General features: G+C 37.3%; 1 protein-coding gene across 3 annotated transcripts in view; it reads left to right on the forward strand.

Annotated features, from left to right (window-relative positions):
* The first annotated feature begins 11696 nt into the window (after positions 1 to 11696).
* csf1b (colony stimulating factor 1b (macrophage)) overlaps positions 11697 to 22547 on the forward strand; it is a 35702-nt gene continuing 24851 nt past the window's right edge. For all 3 annotated transcript variants that reach the window (XM_017721939.1, XM_017721940.1, XM_017721941.1), the window contains exon 1: positions 11697 to 12075. In XM_017721939.1, coding sequence (XP_017577428.1) covers positions 12025 to 12075 — 51 coding nt within the window. In that variant the 5' untranslated portion in view covers positions 11697 to 12024. The remainder of the gene's footprint in view (positions 12076 to 22547) is intronic.

The following is a 22547-nucleotide window of genomic DNA, read 5'->3' on the forward strand; positions in this document are numbered from 1 at the left end:
CATTCGATTTGATTCATTATTCACTTGGCTGTATATCATTACACGTCATCATGTCTTGTGATCAGACAATTTACTCTTAATAGAGTTTGTGTTCATTTGTGTGCTGCATGCGTGTGGTCCTTCAGGGATGAGAGCCTGTCAAACACAAACACGAGAAAAATGAGCCAAAGAACTAATTACTAACTGTCTAATTATACAGATATTGTCTAATAATAACTAAATGTCTAATTATACAGAAAAATAACGTCTCTGAGGTTGAAAGATCAACATGTATACATGGCACACTGTCAGAAACGATTCAATGCTCATGTAAAATACAACCACGTTCAACAATACAAGCACATGATGCAAACTGGTTTCACTTGGCACAGAAAGTGCTTGCTGTCCTCAGACCCCTTGTGCTACGTAAGTTACACAAGCACTCTGTTTATCAGTAAGACCAGCTCAGTTGTCTTTATCACTGCTGTGCCAACACCTTAGAACACTCATCAATTCATGCCAAGCCACAGGAAAAATGAAAAACTATTTATTTAACAACAATAAAAATATTTGTTCACATCAAGGTGAGATAGTTATAGATTGGGCCTCAGGACACACAAAATCTTACACACAACATCCCAGCAGAAAAGGAACATCTCAATTTAGTGCTGACATCCATCAAAATAGAAAAATATATTTCACTTGCTGTTTCTATTTTTTTTTATGTTTTTCTTCCTTTCTTTCCCACTCTGTGTGTGCTTGGCTATAGACTTGCTATCACACAATGTTCAGATTAAGCAGGGTTATGAAACGGAATGTGAGATCTGAACTCCTGCTGTCACAGTCATGGCAAAGACGCCGACTCACAGTGGGAGATACAGCTTTTATCATCCTTGGTCACCTTGGCCTCCCCCAAAAATCTTTCTCTGTTTTCTTGATGATTATTCACATTTATTGTTTGCATTGCATAGAATTCGGTGGCGTTACGTTTCTTAAATCAGCATCTGGGACATATTTTACCTGGTTGTAAAGCAAGGCGGAGCAGGGCTTTCTTAAATTTTATGGCATGGGATCCCTTTACAGAGTGGCAGACGATAAAAAGTTTTTTTTTGTTGTTTTTTTTTTTTTTAAATTTACTTTTCCCCCACTGCTTGGTTATGGCATTCCAAATAAATAAATGAACAAACTATATCTACAATCTAGACTCGTAAAAGAAGACAACAAACAACAACAGTTAGCATGTCTATGCAGATGAGAAAGAGACATTATTAGAAAAAGAAGATCCTGTCAATTTGAACGAAAGCAGAAGTTGTTCAGATGTAGTACTGAACACTGAACATTCTTGCTTGTTTTTCGTCAGTAATTAAGTGACCTACTATAACAGTACTAATCTATCAAAGTCATCAGTGCAGTGCTGCTTGAAAGTTTGTGAACCTTTTATTATTTTGTGCATATTCTACACAAATATGATGTAAAAGATGATTAGACCAGGTCCTGAAAGCGGAGCCTACATACTTTTGCCAACAAATACATTTAAAGATGCTCTTAACGATTCTGAAGAATGATTGCTGATATTTGAACTCTACAGCAAAACAAATGCACCCCTCCCTTCAGTGTTCCTTCAGAAGCTTCGCCTCCCAAATTCTTGGACACGCATTGCCGAGGCAAACAGCGCTATTTTAGATCTTTGTGGCCATTAAAAGCCTTCACAGATGGAATATTATACCAGAGAAATACCATAAAATAACATTACAGCAAACAACGTCACAGCAAGTAATGTTAACGCTTGCTGCTCTGGTTTAGTGAACTGCCCAGCGGTTCTGGGTTAGCTAACTGCAGAGGAGGGAACAAGTCACTAAGTTGCAAGTAATAAGTAAGTTTCAAGTCTTGAAACTCAAGTCCTGAGTCAAGTCCCAAGTCAAGATAGTCGAGTCTCGATTCAAGTCCCAAGTCAGTACAGACAAGTCTCAAGTCGTGTCCCAAGTCAACAGTCATGACAGCATGTTTGTAGCGGCTTCATTGTCAAATTTTTAATTCCACCTTAAATGGTGCAGCAGTTACGTTCCCGGCGCCTAACTGCTGCACCATTTAAGGTGGAATGACAAATTCCAATATGAAACTGGCGAAGACTCGTGGTGAATGCTGACAGATCACTGGCTGCCCAGCCCCCCCCCCAACTGATCAGGTAATCAAAGCCATAATACACAGTAAGATAATTTCACTTGCCAAAAAATCAAGTACAAGAATAATGTAATTAAATCTAGAAATAAGTATAAGAATAATTAAATTAATTAAATTAATAATTAAATCATTCTTTAAGTGCTCTTTAATAATAATAAAAAAAAGTTCTATATAGAATCACAAACACTCAAAGAACCATTTGGCACCGTGAAAAGCTTCTTCAGATTGATAGAGAAGGTGCTGTAGATACTTCTACAGCTGTGCATTTTGACTTTTGTGTCATACATTGCTTTCATTAAAGTGATGTAAATGAGCAGTGCAAACATCATCATGACGACTAATCGATAAAAAGATTTGTTGCCAACGTTTTGGAATTATTTATTGCAATATTATTGATAATGTCGAATAGCTGTTGCAGCCCTATTTCAGCTATTCAATATTCTTATTAAAGTGAATGACATCCCAGAATAATAAGCCATTGTTATTCTACAAAAATAGGTTTACTTAAGCATCTAAAATGGTTTAATTTGGGGGGAAAACACAATATGTATTAAAACAGTCAAAAATGTTTGATTATATTTTGGTTGTTCTATGATATCACCAGCACCCAGAAATCATCAGTGTCCAGCCATCATCCTTGGAGTTTGATGTCCAAGCTTTTGTCATAGAGGGCCAGATCCCAAAATATTAATTACAAATTATTACATTTATCATGTTTTATGTATTAAATGTATGTTATATCAGCGCAAAGAATCTTTCTGTGTGCTACCATGTTTCCTATCGCGGTTTTAAAGATGTACAAGCCTTTTATTGTTTAATTGCTCAGAGCAATTTAATCAGTAAGTGCTTGTAACAAATATTTAAATAGTTTTAGAGTAACAATAAAAGATGTCTAATTTATTAATTATATCCATATTCAAGGGTTTACTAGATCAATAATAAAATTCATGAGACAAACAAAAATCTACACATCGGTTTTGTTAGCTGATTTTTACACATCAAATAAATGCAGCAACCACATTTGTAAATTACTTTATTAATTGAGAAGAGCAGATTAAACAGTGCAAACTTGTGTTTAGTCTTAAAGGATATATATTTACAGTTGCTTCAGGTTCTCTGCCCTCTCCTGAATATATATTGTAATGCCCATGCTTTGTTTAATGTCTACTGATATTAAATATATCATAGTCTTTTGAAATATGAGGCACACACATTTGCTTTAGCTCTCTATTCAAATGTTCATCTTGGTTTTCAATGTGACATTTGTGCTTTTTGGCTGTAGTCCTGACTAAATGTCATTTAGTATATTAACCTGCATGTATAAAGGCTCTTAAACTTTTGTTAACTTCATTACCACAGTGCAGGGCATTCCCTTGTTATTTTATGGTATGCCTGCCGCTGTCAGGTGAAAGGAAAAACCGCAACATACTGGCTGCTATGGCCACTTATAACACAGAAAAAAAGCCACAGGACAGTTAAAATCCGTCAACAAACTGCATTTGGCCCTGGGGCCAGACTTTGAACACCCCTGATCTATAACTCATGTTGTCTCAGGAGGGCGACCAGCATTTGCAATTACCTCACTCACCCTTGCCATCTCCTGTTTCACCTTGTGCCATCTGGCAGATTGTACAAGCCTTTTTATGCCTGCACCTCCAGACTGAGAAATAGCTTCTCTCTAAGAGCTATTGCTGTACTGAACCAATCTACTGTATCAATACCCTTACTGCATTTTACTTTCTCTATCATTGTATCACTACGTAACTATCAAACTATAGACCTATCTCGAATTTCCCCTTTATATCTAAGATCTTCTACAAAGCAGTAGCAAAACAATTAAGCTCATATTGTATAGGAATCATCTACATGAAAAATTTCAGTCTGGTTTTAGGCCACATCATAGTACAGAGACAGCACTAATAAAATTGTAAATTATCTTTTATTATTCTCTGACAAAGGAAATGTGTCTTTGCTAGTCCTCCTTGATCTTAGTGCAGCATTTGACACAATACACCACGCTATCTTACTAGATGGACTAGAAAACCTTGTAGGGGTAACAGGAATAGGTCTTTCCTGGTTCAGGTCCTACCTTACTGATCGCTATCAGTTCGTTAATGTAAAGGGTGAATCATCTGTCCTTACAAAAGTATGGTGTTCCACAAGGCTCTGTTTTAGGATCTACATTATTCACAATATATATGCTACCACTGGGCACCATTATCAGTAAATACGGCATAAATTTCCACTGCTATGCCGATGACACTCAGTTATATTGGGCAGTCATGGGCTGGAGATTAGGGAACCAGCCTTGTGACCGGAAGGTCGCTGGTTCGATCCCCAGAGCCGACAGCACATGACTGATGTGTCCTTGAGCAAGACACCTAACCCCCAACTGCTCCCCGGGCGCTGCGGATTGGGCTGCCCACCGCTCTGGGCAAGTGTGCTCACTGCCACCTAGTGTGTGTGTGTGTGCTCACTAAAGTGTATGTGGTGTTTCACTTCAGGGATGGGTTAAACGCGGAGGTGTGGGACTAATAAGGGTCTCTTAATATATATCAAGATGATAAAATTAAACTTAGCAAGATTGAGGACTGTGTAAAAGACATAAAAGCCTTCCTGCATCTCTACAATATTGCTAAATTAAGAAATGCATTATCTCTACACGATGCTGAAAAGCTAGTTCATGCATTTATTACTTCAAGGCTAGATCACTGTAATGCCCTGCTGTCTGGCTCTCCCAGCAAAAGCCTCAACAAGCTTCATCTAGTCCAGAACGCTGCAGCCAGAGTCCTCATAAGATCCAGAAAGTTCGACCATATTAGCCCAGTTTTATCAACCCTGCACTGGTTACCAGTTAAATTTCACATTGATTATTAAATTCTATTACTGAACTATAAAGCTCTAAACGGACTCGCCCCTCAGTACCTGAGTGATCTTCTCTCCTACTATGAACCATCACGCCTACTTAGATCACACGGTGCTGGCTTACTACTGGTACCTAGAATTAATAAAGTTACATCAGGGGGGAGAGCTTTCTCATACAAATCCCCCCAGCTCTGGAATAATCTTCCTGTTAATGTTCAGGACTCAGACACAGCCTCAGTTTTTAAGTCTAGGCTAAAAACTTACTCGTATAGTCAAGCCTTTGGTAATTAGTGTTCCCTGTCAGATGTAGCCCTGCTGGAGTCTCTGCTGCTCTGTTAATACTGTAATCTGTGGTCAGTCACTCATTACAGAACTGACTGTGTTTTTCTCCACTTTCTTTGCTGGGTTGAATAGCTGCCCATCCTGTGCGTCTGATGCTGTTGCCTCTTCTGCCTTGGTTGGGTGCCACTGCTCGCAAGCCTTCTGGACTGGCTTGACCACCATTGAGCTTCTTGCTGTACAAGGCTGTGCAGTCCTCACCCTCAGATGCTGCTGCTACTAATAATAACCTAATCAAATTAATTGCTGCCCCACCTGTTTTTCCCACTTTGTACTATAATACTATAATACTTTATACTAACAATGTTTGCTATCTGGTGTCGACCAGAGGAGGATGGGTCCCCTTCTGAGTTTTGGTTCCTCTCATGGTTTCTTCCTCCTGCCCTTAGGCAGTTTTTCCTTGCCACTGTCACTACTGGCTTGCTCATGGGGGCTTGGACCTGGATTTTCTTTTCTTTTTCATTCTGTAATACTGACTGTTCTGTAAAGCTGCTTTGTGACAACACTTGTTGTAAAAAGCGATATATAAAGACACTTTGTATGCTTGCTTGCTTGCTTGCTACCTGCTGGTCTGACAACAGTGACAATTAAAAATATGATATTCCCATATTGAACTACCACACACACAAACACACGCTGCACTGGCACTTTTCTATATCACTGATTGACTAACACCTGGTACACTGCTACTTGTACTGAACATTAACTGTCATTACACACTTTACACATATAAATACTGTTACAGATGTTATACTTTTTATAATGTTATTTTATATGTATTTTTGTCAACAGCATCTTGTAGAAAAGCTGCAATCCAATTTTGATGTACAATGACAAGATAGTCTTTTCTATTCCATTGTGGCTGCAAAGTAAATGTACAGAACCTTTTCTTTTCTCTGTAACTTCAAATGCCTGGAGTGCTGTGTCATGTTTGCAAAATGCTTCATAAACCAATCATTTTAAACTGATACATTTTCCATCTCACCACAGACTTTTTTTGGATTTACTGAAGAGTACAGCATGAAGGTGTGCTGGGAGGACATGCATATCTCTAACTCTACACCAAAGCCTTGTTGTTATGGATGTGAACATTTGCAGACCTCTACAGTCTACCTCACGTTCCAACCTGAAACTCAAAGATCAGTAGAACTTATGACTAATCACTTAGGCCAGAGATGCCCAACTCCACTCCTGGAGGAATATCATCCTGCAGAGGTAAGTTCCAAAACACCTGCTTTTAATATTCACATGCTCCCGAAGGCCTCGATTAACTGGATCAGTAGCTATGGCTTAGGCTTTAGTAATGCAAGGTCTTCACTGAATGAGGGATTCTCAGATAACTGGATTTTAATAGAAATGATTGTTACAAAACATCAGTGGATAACTTTGTCTAATCTTGCAAATATGAAATAACTAAAATAGCAAAGGTTATAGGTTTTAGGTTATAAGTCTTGTCTTCTCATCAAGAACAAACACAGGAAAGACAACTTATTCATACAGTCCTACAAAGACATATCCAAAGGCCACACTCACTCAATCAAGAGTAAAAATAATTCACCATGTTTACTAGATGTCTGTGTAAGAAGAGGTCAGCATGAGAAATGTACAGTTTTTCTATTCGTTTGGCTTTAGTGACAAGAAGGAGAGATGAATACACAGATACTTGTTTCGCTTTCAGGAAGATCCAGTGGAACATGCTGGTGTTGACCAGTGAAAATAATGCCTCGTGATGAGGTGGCCTATGGTGTGCATCCCAAGCAATTCCAACACATCCTTCCATTGTGCTCCCAAGTTGTACTTTGGTACAAACACAATTGAAGGTCAAAACAGACAATGGACTTTGCATCTCTGACAGAATGACTCTGCAAAAAAAGAAACACTTTTACAAGAAATGTCAGAAAAAAGGCGCCAGCAGAAAGATGTCTGCTATGAAAAGCTTGTACATGCATATTTTGGCACATTTGATTCAGTGTACTTACATTTCAGTTTACTTACTACAATTCAACATCAAGCTAAACATGACAATGATGTATAACAGGTTTAGGGCTGCAAAGAACAAATATTCTGATATAGTTCACATGAATTAATTGATTAATATTTGATTAAACGGCTTAAACGTGGCCTGTACATGTGAAAAGCTGTAAGAATAATGTGTGGCAATGTTCTAATAAACTGAGGTACAGTTCACCAAGAGTGAAATTACCACCACTGAAAAAATGTGGTGCTTTATGTAAGCCTGCCCATAATTTTGAGCTACAGTGAGTAATAAGCAGTAGCTAATCAAGTGATATAATAATTAATATGTTAATCTACATATTTACATGTAAATGTGTAGATTAACATTTTATCTTTCCATGCTGCAGCACCATTTATCAGGTTTTACAATTTAATGTGCTAGTTCACAAGACAAGTGATGTGTGAAATGTTCCAAGGGCACGCGTATGGTAGTTTTTCATGTAACAATAATAAGTGGTATTGTAAGCGAATTTACTAGTTTGATGAAGTTTTACGATGTGAAAAGGTCTCATGTTCAAAGATTTTTTTAAGTTGCTGCTAAATACTTCTAATCAACAGAAACTGCTAGGCTTATTATACTCTAGTGACTACCGATAAATTATTGACGAGCTTTAATGATTTTTGAAAGGGCAATGTTAGCTCATTCTGACAAATCACTGCACAAGAGCAAACTGCACATCCTCAAAGAGTAATTCAGTGCGTCAGATGGAGAGAAAGTTAACATTTATTCACCGTTCCACTGTTTCAGAATTGACACCAGCATGTTCTTCTCTAGTGGTCAGAGGTAACAGTGTGCTTCTGTAGAAAGCTAAGTCAGACTTATATAATGTATGTGACTATTTTAGCCTTTGTTTTAAGAAAATACTACCAGACTTCCTTTTTAACTTTCAGCCATACTTGTTCTTTTTCTTTAGTTATCTGCATGCATAGGTTCAACTCCTGCCCTTTGCATGTTAAGCTCACTTTAGGTTGGACTTCACTGTGAAAATGTAAAGGAAAAACTGACAGTATAAATCTCCCTTGACTATTTTTATTGTCAACATTATCAATAAAGTAGAATAATTGTTTCATCCCTAAACTGATCGATTGTCTTTTGAGGGCATTAACCACGTTTACATGCAGCCTCATAAACCATTAATAATCAGACTTATAGCTTAATCAGAATAGAATATATCCATGTATAAACCACAAACAGAATAGACTTGTACAACTGAGACCATTCCGAACACAATTTCTATCCAATTTAAAAAAGGTGGGTGATTCTGTAAATAATCTATTACATAGAAGAATAAGCCTCTGTACCTGATTAGATTCCCAAGCAGAAAGTTCTGCACATGGGCATCTGCGTCATAACAGAAATAGATCATTTTCAACATGGCAAGAGCCAGAAACTGGCCTGCAGAGGTGATGAAGTTTATGCTTCAAACTTTAAAAGACTTAAAAATATTTAGCAGGACGTAAAGCTCGAAATCATGAGCTGCTCAGAATGTTGCAGGACATGACGTCTTCTCTATGTAAAGTACATTTTCCTGCACCTACCATTGTTTTAAAGCAATTAAAAACATGAGTGCACCAACTGAAACCTCAGGTAAGATACTGCTGCTTGCTTCACAATGACCGGATAGTCATTTGATGCTCATTGTCATGGTAACGTCTATACTAAGTGGTCCTCTATGCATGTGTGTAATCTTGGATCTGATTACTTGTAGTGTGCAGGTAAACAGAGTTTCATCAGACTGTGGAGTAGAGTGCATATAAACACCTGTCTTAATCTACAATTTGAACTGAATTGGCAAAAATCTTTGCATGTAAACACGGTCAATGATCACGTACATGTTGCATGGTATACTATGTTCAGCATGGTGTTCTTTTTGCCATGATCAAAAAAATGATATAGTGCGAAATAGGTAAAATAGACAACAAACTACCAGGTAGAATGACATGAATTTAGCTTGTAAAATTTACACTGCATATTGTTTTCTTGTGTTTAAGTGCTTGAAGTCCTAAAAGGCTTTTTTGGGTTGTTTTTTAATTGACAAGCTCTTCTGGCTGAAATATTGCGGTCAAGATCAGGAAGCAATTACATTTTGGCATACTTTTCTTGACCAGAGGGATTTTTTTTGTTCACAGATTCCCAAATTATTTAGAATTTGGAGATTCTGTTTTGCTACTGTTTACATGGCTTTGTGGACACATGCAGGTTTACATTTTTAAAAAGTACAGCCTACTCCTGTGCGGGCTCAAAGATGCTTTGGTCCAGTATGTTTTTCATTTGCCAGTTCACAGTGGGAGCAAATTCCACACCTTGAGTTTTCCAGTGTGTGTGTGAATGATTCCCTCAGAATGACTTGCAGTCTGTGTACTCTGTCCAACAGAGTGAGAAAGATCACTTTCCCACAACCAGAGATAAAATATCAAATTCTGCCACAGAGGGGTGCCTTTACAGGTTTGAAAGCGTTCCAGGTGATGCTCTTTGGAGTCTTGGACATACATGAAACTGGCATTTTTGACTGCCAGGACAAAGGCAGCCATAAAAACAGAGCAGACTTAAAAGGGAGGCTAGAAAAGGCAGATTCGATATAAAGGCACAATGTGGACAACATGTGGAGCCGTTACAGCGTGATGCAGTATTCAAAAAAAAAATATTTAAGACTTAGTACTCAGTCTGAAATACTACTACAATCTGGTTAGTTCCTGTCCCACTTTCATGGCATGTAATGTGGTCACCAGCAGCATTTGCTTGAGCTAACTCATCCCCTCAGCACACTCACATTATGTACTGCCGCTGTCAGGACAAAACCTTGTATCTCTATTTTTGCTGATTTTTTATATTTTCCAGCTGGAATTTCCCATGTGTGAATTTTTCATTATGAACAGATCAATTTAAATGCTCCAAGTGCACTTGGGAGAAAATCTTTTTACACTTCTTTTAAAAATGTTTTCCTACTGCTGTAAAGTCACAATTTTGGATATACAAAGTTTTGTTCTGACAGCAAAGATAACTTCATTGCATCCAGTACTACATGAAACACACACTATACCAGCAGAGTCTAACTCGGGTCCTGGTAGGTCTCAGCTCTGCAGAGCTTTTTCCCATTTGTAATACTTTGTTATTACCTAATGACTTGGGTCAGGTATGCTACACAAGACTGCAGCAGCATGGCCCTCCAGAACTGGAATCTGACACCCCAGTGATAAACTGTACTTTTTATCCATTTTCTACTGTACATGAGGTCAAATGTTTCATCTCAGGTTTGTTCTACAAACTTACCTCCACATTTAAACAGCCTCTTTCTTTTCAAGAAATTTCTATTTGATGAAAACCTGCAGAGATAACACCTCAACAAGTCAACAACTGCAAATTTAACAAACGTACAGCTCTTGATCTGATAACATATCAACAAAAATCTTTGAAATATATACTTCTTTCAAATATGGAAGCCTTGTGAATCCACTGGAAGCTTAATAGGAATCAGTAATAGAGCACATATTAGAACCTGCTGGCCTCTAGAATTGTAAGCAGTCTTGTGTAGTGCACCATGTGTGGATTAGAGCTTGCAAAGCTGTGCATATGGATGGGAAGCATTTTACCACTACATAGCAAAACCTGGAAGTTATTAGTATCACTGCTGTGTTGACAGCAATGAAGCCTGACGGAATCTTAGGAGTTCTTCATGTCTTATTGGTTGCACTCCCCAAGCCGCCCGAGAATCTTTTAAGAACCTTCATGAAAAGCATACTGCAGTTTATCTGATTAAAGTTGTATAGAATACCAGAACCAATTCTCCCATTACTCACATAAACCCATTACTCATAATGAATGAACACAACCAGGACTCAGTTAGGATTCTGAAATTAAAGTAATGTTAGCCAGTCCCCAACAGGGAACAGCATGCCTTTGAATATGAAAAGGCATGCAATAAATATCGAACAACAAACAGAAAGAAGCAAAAACCAGACACTCAAGTATAAACAGACAAAGGAGCTCAGAGATTTACATGGATTATATCATGCGACTATTCCAAACACATTGGCTTCAAGACTGACTACGCTGTACCTTTCAGGTCTTTTAATAATAACAATAATAATAATAATTTGAACATTTATTCAAGACTTAAATCAAATTAATGTCACAACAAACACATATATGGGACACAAAGGTACACAGGTATCACTATCTACAAGAGTAGAACTTCATATTTCAAACAGCATGCACAAGTGTGAGAGAGAGAGAGAGAGAGAGAGAGAGAGAGAGAGAGAGTGTTGGGGTGGGGGGGGCAGACCCAGGGTGAGCAGTACAGAAAGGGAGACAGAGAGAAGGCTAGAAGGCTTCAGAGGAGACGTAAAAATCAAAAGCAAGAAGGAGAGTGAGGAACAGGGACACGAGGACTGAACGTAAGGACTGAAGTTCTAGACAGTACTGGCTCTGGTGTTACGTCTTTGGATTATGAAAATGCACAAAGAAGAAAGTTACTCTGTTCTCGACTGCTCTGGACTGGTGTGGACATAATCTGTCACAATTAGCTGCTTTGAGTTTTAGTCTGAAACTTTTTAGTAGTTCACCTGAAACTCCACATGCCCAACAAGCTTCCAACCTGCTCAAATGCATCTAACTGAGGATTGTAACTTTCTCCTGCTGGATTCATGAGCCAGATGACCCACTACAACGCAGTCCACATTATCTACAAAGCAAAGGTAGGCACAGAGGCTTGGAAAAAATGGGTGCGCTAGAATTTCATGTGTTTTGCCTGGTATCGGACAGGCAGGGGGAAGATATTGGAAAGATATCAAAAATGACTAATTAATGAAGAAATTAGAAGTTAACGGATTGTTATCATTCCAGATAAAAAAGGAGTCATGAGGCATTCATAACATCATCATAAATTCGGATTTCTTGTTAATTATTTTAAAGTTGTGCAAACTTAGCATTTACCCATCAAGATCATAATAATTAGTACATTTACTACATACTCTACATTTAGATGTATATAAGAGAAGTCGTATATTACAGCACACAGCTTTAACATGAAGGTAGTATTTGGTTTTCTTGCAAAGAAAATTCATCAATCTGACCAAAAAATAAAAACAACAATAAGATGAGGTATGGACTCACAATCCACTTGACAGAAGGTGCAGCTAAAATTGACGTTTTGGAATCTTGCTATCTTGTTTGTAGGGTATATATTGTGAAGGGTCTTTAAATATCTGTGTTTAATGCATTCCAATTTTTTTTTCCTTTGGGGGTGACACACATTCCTCGTTGATTTATTGCTACATTTTAGGTCATGAGTATAACACTATCCTCTTAAAACTTGTACTCATGTTTTACAACATCTTTACATTACAATGTAAACAGCCACATTTGGAATTGCCTTTGGAACAACAGGAAAGCTGTGTTTAGTCACGAAGTTAAAGAAGTGCTTCCATTTTCATCAACCAGGTCACACAAACACTCAATGCTTTGAGAGTTGGCAGATAGGAGCAATTTAATCCACCCAAACTTTTAAATTCATTGTAATGTTACATCAAATACATAAAAAAACATGGATTCTGGTGAGTTGATACGTTTTAACCCAACTGACTTTAACAGTGTTGTTAACATATTGTTAAAATCTAACACGTCCTTGTGCATTTTAGCATATAAAAACATCTTCTTTACCTGAAGATGTTTATTCTTTCCCAAAAAAATACATTTGTGTTATTAATTTGCTTTCAGGTTGGACAAACAATGACAATGCTGGGTGTATAAAACATGATAACCTTTCTGCTTCGGGATAACAGGACTGCCCAGAAAAGTTATTGAGCATTAGCTCTGTTTTTTCAGCCTGGTTCATTCATTCGTAATTCATTTCTTGTCTAACATTATATTTTTGAGATATAAATTCTAGGTATTTGATTCTATCTTTAATGGGAATATTTTTCAGTGAAGTGAAATTATTATATAAACAGAAGACTTCATATTTGGGGTTATTCAGACTCAAACCAGAAGCTTTGGAGAATGAATTGACAATCTCTAAAGCTTTAGCAATACCAACTTTACGATGCAGACATAAAGTGACCTCTGAATGCGTAAAGAATTAGACTTTACTTTACAAAAGCAATAACAACTGCAATCAACTGTTTGCGATAACTTGCAATGAGTCTTTTACATCGCTGTGGAGAAATTTTGGCTCACCCTTATTAGCAGAATTGTTAGAATTTGGCTACATTGGGGGGTTTTCATGCATTAACTGCCCATTTAAGGTATTACCCTTAATTTTGTTTCTGTTGAGCCATTCAGAGGTGGACTTGTGTGTTTCAGATCATTGTCCTGCTGCATAACCCAACTGCGCTTGAGCTTTAGGTCACAAACTGACAGGAAGACCTTCTCCTTCAGGATATTCTGATAGAGAACAGAATTCATGGTTCCATCAATTATGACAAGTCATCCAAGTCCTGCAAAAGCAAAGTAGCCCCAGACCGTCACACTACCACCACCATGTTTGACTGCATTGGCTTGCGCCTTGCAACATGGTTTGCGCCTTGCAACTCTCCCATGGATGCCATTTTTGCCCAGTGTCTTTCTTACTGTGGAATTGTGTACACTTTACTGAGGCAAATAAGGCCTGCAAGTGTTAACATATCCATTCACATTCTTTTGGACTCCCGGATGAAACACTGTTGCACACTTGGTGAAATTTTGGTCGGCTGGCCACTTCTGGGAAGGTTCACCACTCTACCAAGTTTTCTCCATTTGTGGATAATGGGTCTCACTGTGGTTTGCTAGAGTCCTACAGCCTTAGCCATGGCTTTATAACCTTTTCCAGTTGCTTTGTTTTGTGTCTGTATTTAAATCTCTTTAGAACGTGGCATCATGTGCTGCTTTTTGAGACCTGCTTGACGTTGCCAGACAGGTTCCATTTAAGTGATGTTTAGAGTTTGAGTTCTGTGGTCAGCGCGAAGGTGGTCTTATCAAGCGCCACAATCTTCTCAGTATGCCTAGAACTTAAAGAAGTTGTTCTACTGAGTGTTGTCTGTGTTTTAACATATGACTTCACATTTAGTGGAGAGACTGATTGCAACACAGAGCTGTTTTGCAATTCAGATCCTGAAGGTGCTGTTTTATGTCTCTTTGAGACAAGGCTCTTAATTGGAGCGCCATTGTGAAGAAGCTTACAGTGCTTTCTTCTTCCATCATGTCAGAATCACTTGACAGAGGAGAGGAGGAGTTGTTAGCTGCGTTAGCTGCAACAGGTTGCTGTTTGTGTTTGCCTTTGCCCATAGGACCAAGTTTTCTCAAAAAGGTAAAGTCTGGTCATCAAAAGAGAGAAATACAATCAAGATTTTACCAACAGTTTCAAACATAAATGCTTATCTACATTTGTTTCTTGGCTGTGTCTGAAGACTAGGGGTGCAGTATTGCTGTATGGATAACACTATCTTCTGTCGTATTTAGTTAATATTCTTAATGATTAGTTAATATTCTTTTGTCATTTACATTTAATCAATGAGAATTAAATTAATAAAAGATTCAGTATTTGAAGCTGATCAAGCTTTTTTACTCTTTTACTAAGAAGACTTCAGGCCTGTCAAAATAACACACAATGATATTCAGCCAAAAATCACAACTTTTCCACTTTTTTTTGTGCTTCTTTGATTTTGCACTAGAACTACACAACTAAAGTATCTAACAAGTAATAAGTGTACAGCCACCAACATGTGAGGATTAAGACATAGTTTCCACAATATTAAATTGGTAGCTATAATCTTCCTTTATATGTTAGCTACATTAACCTCACACCTCTAGTGGAAAACATAGTTTCTTCCTGCATGCCCCCTCGTGGCCATTCAACATAAAATAGACAGTACAGTAACCGCAGCTTTCTTGATATCTAAAAACTGTGTACAGTTTACAAACACATTTTTCTCTTTTGGCTTCATTTGAAACGATCTACAAACATATCTGCACTCAGGCTAATCCAGTACAGACTCAGCATAAAATCACTGCTGACCCCCTGATAAACTGATTCAGACTCTCAAAATATCCTAATTATTATTTTAATGCTGGTAACATTTTTCTGGGCGCATTTTCTCAGGACATTCTCCAGCTCCGCTTAACAGCTGAGTGACATTGTTATTTTTGCTGTTTCACAGAACTGACAGGTCACTATTTTGTCTTGTTTGCTAATGTTTGTGATAGCTAGTAAATATGTGCTACAGTAGAAGATTTTGATAGGGTAGCACAGCTTGTCAGAACACCAATACAGCCCGCCTTAGCTTTGTGCAGCTTAATGACATCAGATTGGTGCACAGTAGCTTTAGATTGCATGTATGAATATTAGTATTATAGCTCTTTAAAGACCTCATCATTTGGAGAAAAATGTACACAGGACACGATTTTTATTTATCACGGTGCGATAGAGGCGATTTTTTCAAAAACCCTACTTATTCTGGCCATACAGTAATCGATCTTAGACCCGGAGTTCCTAATATGGGCATAACGAAGACTACAAAATGACGCATGACTACAGTGATCTGAGAGCAGGGAAATATGCTGAAACATAATAGCCATTTATTGGTCACTAGTACATTATTCAAAGAGTATACTTAGTACAAAAACAAGCTAACCTGCATAAGAAAACACTGATTTAAGTTCCCTAGGAGCTTAAAATATATTCTATGAACATTCTTGAAAAAACAATGCACAGTTCAACTGTGGGAACTCCAGCATTTGTGTAAATCACCCCTTTAACATTGTAAGGACCTTCAGGAGCCTATCAGGTGTCTAAATGGCTGACGTCTAAATAAAACTTACATTATACAACACTTTAAACCTTTATGATGAACATCACTTTTGCCAAAGTTCCTTCTTTGCCTTGGTAAATTACATTAGATATTATTATATTAGTATATTAGACTGGTGACAAAAGTCTAATAGTTCTGATTCACTTAATAGTAATTGAGTCACCATTTCTACAGGGCAAAACTAGTTTATTTAGAATGTGTTTGTGCAATCTGAGCTTGCCTCTGAAGGAAACACAATGGGCTCTATTTTATCCCAGGTGTCTTTATATCAGTTTATCTTATTAGACATTTTAGAAGCACTGCTTAGAACTGATATAAAGACTCTCTCTATTGGAGCAGAAGCACTAATTTTGTCAAGTGATGGAGCCTTAATTTTGACCATTAACTTTTGGCTTGAGAAATTCCCAGGGTCTACATGACTGCCTGCACTGTAGAGAGTGATGTGAATGACCTAAACTGTTCTTTCTTAAAATGCCTGATGCCTTCCTTTGTAGTTACAGCATTTTAAACATACAGAGTTCAGACCCAGATGGTGTCCCTGGACCTATAACCAATAAACTTTGGAGAATTATTTAATTTCGATGGGGTGGTTCTATTCTAACCGGTGTAACTTTTCTAGCCTTTACAGTGCTGCTTTAGAGGGCCGATAAACTCACAGACCAATCGCATACGTTATAAATGTCACACATGACTCTATTCAGCCAATCAGATCTGTGCATTACGATGAGCACTGAGACTCAAGTGAGTGACACACATACAAGTTAGTGATGAGGTGAGAAACAACAGTTGGAAAAGAAAGTGAGTCAGGGGGAAGTCACATATTTCACATGTTGTGCTCTAAAAAGCGAAAACAGACAAGAAATGTTTTATTTGATTTGACATTCAGCTGCTGACTGCATAAGAAGTTGATATAACTACCAGGCTACTTCAGTATACAGTACATGGCACTGAGTCATAATGCAAATTAGACATTATGATGTTCCAGACCTTTGCTTGAGGACATTTTCTTTAACTTGACCTTACTGAATTTTAATTAAAAACCCCTGTTTTACAGCACAGGTGGGGAACTGAGGGCTAGAGTCCTAGAGTTCTCTGCCCTAGCACACCAACTAAACCTGGTAATGAACTGCTGAGTTAAAACAAGTGTACTTGTGTGTGAAAATCACCAAAGTGTGCAGGGATCATGAACCAGAGTTCCCCACCCATGTTTTAGAGTAGAAGAAATTACTATCACAGATCCACTGGTTATAGATTAATGTCTCAATCTACCAAAATACAAAAATTACAAATCTCAATTCCAAGTAAAAAAGTCGGCACAGTATGTGAAATGCTAATAAAAACAGAAAGCAGTGATTAGTAAATTCTGTTTCACCTGCATTATACCGAAAACAGTACAAAACACAGTATTTGTTGTTTTACCTTCAATCAATCCATTTCAAGCGAACTCAAGTCTAGAGAGGTCAGCAGCATTTCTGGACGTCGCTGACATATGGCGTCTGCTGTGTGTAGTAGTATCCATGGTTGGGAGGGTTAGTTTAAAATGTATTGTGATACAGATTGTGATACAGATACTGATTCCCTGTTAAAAATGTAATTGTAACTATTCCAAAGTTTTATTATATTAATGTATCTGATTATTTTCCATTACTTTTGGATTACTTGTCTATAAAGATGTTTGACAAGAACAATTTCAAAATGGCTTTTAACAAGGACTTAACACACATCAAACACAAAACCTGCACTGTTTTATGAAACAGAAAGGTAGATTATAGGTTAAATATTGTGCCACATAGAACGGCCGAATTAATATGTGAAAATATAAAACAAGGTTTCATGTTGGTGCGCTGGGCTCAGACTTTGATTATTCTTTTACACACTCCCTAATCAGCTCTCAATGGTTGCAGTCCACAGAAATCCAATGAGTTTAAACAGGCATTAAAATAGGCATAAGGTGGTTACAAAGAATAATACTACTCTACATGATTCATACATCATTCACCATTCGCTCTCTTTTCACGAGTCAGACTGTTAGTTAAAATCTGTAAGGTTAAGGTTTTCAAAAGTTTGATTTATAAGCAGTCAAACTGTAGAACTCTATAGAGCAACAAACAAGAATAAAGAGTTTACTGCCTGATCAGATCAGATCAGTCTGCTGCTAAAGGATCTGGCAGTGTGAAAGATCAGAGTACACATCCGAGTTAAATATCGTCAGGAAAACTAATCTCTAAAAAATAATGAATCTGAGTGAACGTTTTGCAGTTCGTACACACGTTTTCTCTTATTTGTAGTCACGATTTCTTCAATCGTTCCCTCGTTTTCTTTTAATTATGCACACATTTTCTTTACTTCGTGGGTATGTTTTATTAAACTCGTGATCACGATTTTCTAATCTAACGATTTCTGATTTTCTTTTAACCATGGTCATGTTTTATTTTTAACTGAATGCACGTTGTTTGTATTTTGATAACAGCTCCCTGAGATTTGTTAGATTGATGAGATAATAGACAGAGACCCTCATCAGGTCTGATTTTGATTTTGGAGGTTATGAGGAAACTGCAGCTCCTCTTCACAGCAAACGGCCCACAGTGTTTCTGCCAGATGGTGGTGTTAGAGACCATCACACAATTACAACAATAAATGATCAGTGTTTCAAAATCCTCACATTAATAAATCTACATCTAATACACAGATCTATTAAACTCTCTTGCCATTTGACCTCATCCCACATGAATGTTTCTGTGTGTGTTTAATTTGAGTTGGTTGAAACATTGACGCCAATCACTTCTTCCTGTAATTGTGTGTTGATCTCTAACACCGCAGAGAACAAATTAGAAAATCGTGATCACAAATGAAGAAAAATGTACCCACAAAGTAAAGAATCGTTTAAAAGAAAACGAGGGAACGATTTTAAAAATTTGACCACGAATAAAAGAAAACATGCGTATGAACTACAAAACGTTTGTTTGATTTTTACATTTTAAAATTTTTTTTTACCTCCGTCCCCTCCGGGGCTCTGTAGATCTCAGCTCCTCCTATAAAAATAAAATGCTCAAAAAACAAAAAAACTTTAGCTGATTAAAAAACTGTGATCTGCTGCTGGGCTGAAAGTATTCAGAATTCTCTCCTGGCAGCAGCACCGTCTCCTCCTAAATTAAAACCTCTTCAAATCTATAAACTCGGGTGACATATTTGTCATTAAAACGATGGAATTGGTGAAAGACGATGAGTTTGGATTTGAAAGTGATCCTGCTGGCAATCACTCTGTGATCATAATGTACCTGTAATCTGATTACTGCCTTTTTACTGTTACTGTAACAGATTATTTACCTTTTTTTCGTATCCTGATTACATAATGCCGTTACATGTATTCCGTTACTACCCAACCCTGCTTATATCTGCGGATGTAGTGACGGTGTTTATCAACAATGGCCTGTCAAAGTATTTTTGAGCACATGTGGCAATATTCACAGATGCATGACATTTATTAATGCAATGACATTTAAGGGGCTGAAGGTCACAAGCATTCAGTTCTGGTGGTCAGCCATAGATTTTTCTGGATTTTCTTGTTCTTATGATTATATTGTACACTGTAGAGGGTGAAATACATACAATCTTGCAGTTGCTTGTTGATGATTACATTTTTAAGCAAAGCAGTAAGTCTCAACCTATCTTTGCTCTTAAAGACAGATGCTATTTTTATATCCAAACATGACTGAATCACCTATTTGAGATGTTTTTTAAACATTTCACAATGTTCCAAGTCTCCAATTACCCCATTAAAAATGAGCAAATTCTCTTTTTATCGTTATAAAACAGTTGTTTATGCCTTCTCCCTGAAACAATCCGTACTGGGTCTATATGATCTCAAGTAGGAGCTGAGCAAGGTAAAAAATGTAGTATTTAATGTAGTCAAATGATTTAATGCACAAAAATAAAGTGTCAAAGGAAAAATAAAAATTATCAATACGGTAAAAAAAAGATTTATCAATAAATATTGATTATGAACCTTTGAAATGATAAGAATACTCCACAGCACAGGTTCTCAAACCTGGAGTACCACCTGTCTTGTAGATGTTAGTTGTTCCTGCTCTATCATAACCACTAACTAACCAAGCATGAGGAATCAGTTCTCCACAGTATCGATTCAATCCATGTTATTTGTACTTTTCCTCTTGCTTTTACTTTTTAAAGTGAATTGACACAAAGAGTACACCCAACACTTCAAACAGGGAGAAGCACCACCGCTTCCACTCTCTCATTTGGCAGCTGTTCAGAATGGAATGGTGTGTACAGAGAAAGATGTGATGTGTTGCAAGACGGAATGTGTTACAATCCTCAAATGTCAGTTCTTGGTTGACCTGAAATGAAACGTTCATGTATACCACTAGGAGAAAATTAGCATTATTGGATAGTAATCGGACAAACAAAGGCTTCCTGTAAAGTGAGTTAAAAGATGTCTACATTAAAAATGTCTGTATATAAATGATATGCATGGCTGGTAAAAGCTTTTAATTTTATAACTGTATTTGGCTCTCACTGTAAAGTAAAAAACTGAAATGTGTATCGTCCACTGTAAATTAAAATGCTCCTGTTGCTGCACCAGCTGACGTTTCTAATGCTCTAAATGTTTTACACTACCCTGAACTTGGAGACTTTAAATCTTTGTTGGTTGTTGTTTTCCTTTTGGGTATTGTTTTAAACACTTGCATTTGGTACAATCAACAATAGTTTTGTTTTTTATTCAGCATGAGACTGGCTATACCAAATATGGTTTGGATTTATAATGTATTAGTAGTATGTACAATTGTATGCAAAATATTTGGATGCCCTGCTAAGTTAATACTTAGTAACACACCCTTCAGTATTTCTGTAGCCAGCCAGCATATAAACATATAATCTCATCTCTTGGTTTTCCAGCTCATGCCTTGACTTCCACAGTTCCCCTTAAATGCTAAAAGCATTTTGGACAGTATAAACTGCAAGCTGGGAGAGCTTCTATATCTGGTTACAGCCTTCCATTGCTTTGTGGTCATCAAATAGCTTTGTTTGTTGATTCTCAGACAGATGTTTAGAAGAGCACATGGTTAGCACAAGTTTTTTGCCACGTCCAAACTTTTGCACACACCACAATTAATATTTTATTTTTTAAAGTTTGTCAGAAAAGTGTTTTCTTTTTGTTTGATTTTTTTTAAATACTGTGCTGCAGAGGTGGTGTTTACCTCTTTTCACCACAAAAAACAACAAAATATGCAATTCGGCCAGGGTGCCCAAACTTTTGCACAACTGCAGAGGACTAAAACTAAATTTTCCTTTAACAACAAAAAACATTGCTAGGACAAAACTCAGAGCTTTAAAAAGCTTGACATCAAAAGAAAATGGTAACTCTTTTAGATTCACAATTAAAACATTGGTTCTTAACAACCTAAACAATCCATTCCAAGCTTTAAAATAATGAAGTAATGGAACAACTTTCATTGCATGCCGAGCTCTGCCTATAAATGTCTTCATGAACAAGCTCATTAATGGACATTTAGTGCTAGAACTGCTGCTTTTAAGCTCTGAAATCCCTGATTGTAGACTTGAGGCCACTCTTATTGATGTGAAGAAATCTGCCGTGCTTATGTTTCATAGAGGGCCATACAGCTGAAACTGTTCACTTGTCTTTATTAGACTTTAGGTATTGAAGTATGTTTAGTTCGGGGTACTTTCACAATTGAAATTAAGGTATGGATCAAAACTTCTTCATTTCAGTGCATTAGAATCATTGACTGATATTTACTATAGTATCTTTAGTAGAGTAGCATGTAATCAAAAAGCCAGACAGTGATTATAAAAACTATGTGTCATGTGAGAAACTTCTACTTTTTGGTGACATGACATTTTACTAAGGATGCCAGGTGTTTTACTTCACATACAATATTCTATATTACTTAAACATGGGCACTGTGCGTGGGGCAATGCTTTCACTCATGTAGATGGAACTGGGAAATATGACGTGTTATTGTCACTGTGATTCATTCATGATGAATGGCATAGGCCAAAAAGTTAAGCTTAGGCCTCATTCTCAAATCACCAGCTGTTATCGCCTCCTACGCATATGATTGCCTAAATTCGTCAGGGCACTGCACTGAAGAAGCTTTAGCTGCTCATTCTTACCGCACCTCTGTAAATTATTTTGCAATCGCCTCCATCCCAACTCTTATTTCATGCTGTGTATGACTTACTCAATGGCATGTTTGTTGTCACTGATGCCTGCTCTAAAAACAGACTTTCCCAATTCAATAAAAACTTTTTGGAAACTGACAAGTAATCCAGTCATTAGGGTGGGTCTCTTCAATACCATTATTTACAGAGGGCATAGATGTGCTATACCATGAAATATG

This window comes from Pygocentrus nattereri, chromosome 29 (assembly GCF_015220715.1).
Source record: "Pygocentrus nattereri isolate fPygNat1 chromosome 29, fPygNat1.pri, whole genome shotgun sequence".
NCBI lineage: Eukaryota > Metazoa > Chordata > Actinopteri > Characiformes > Serrasalmidae > Pygocentrus > Pygocentrus nattereri.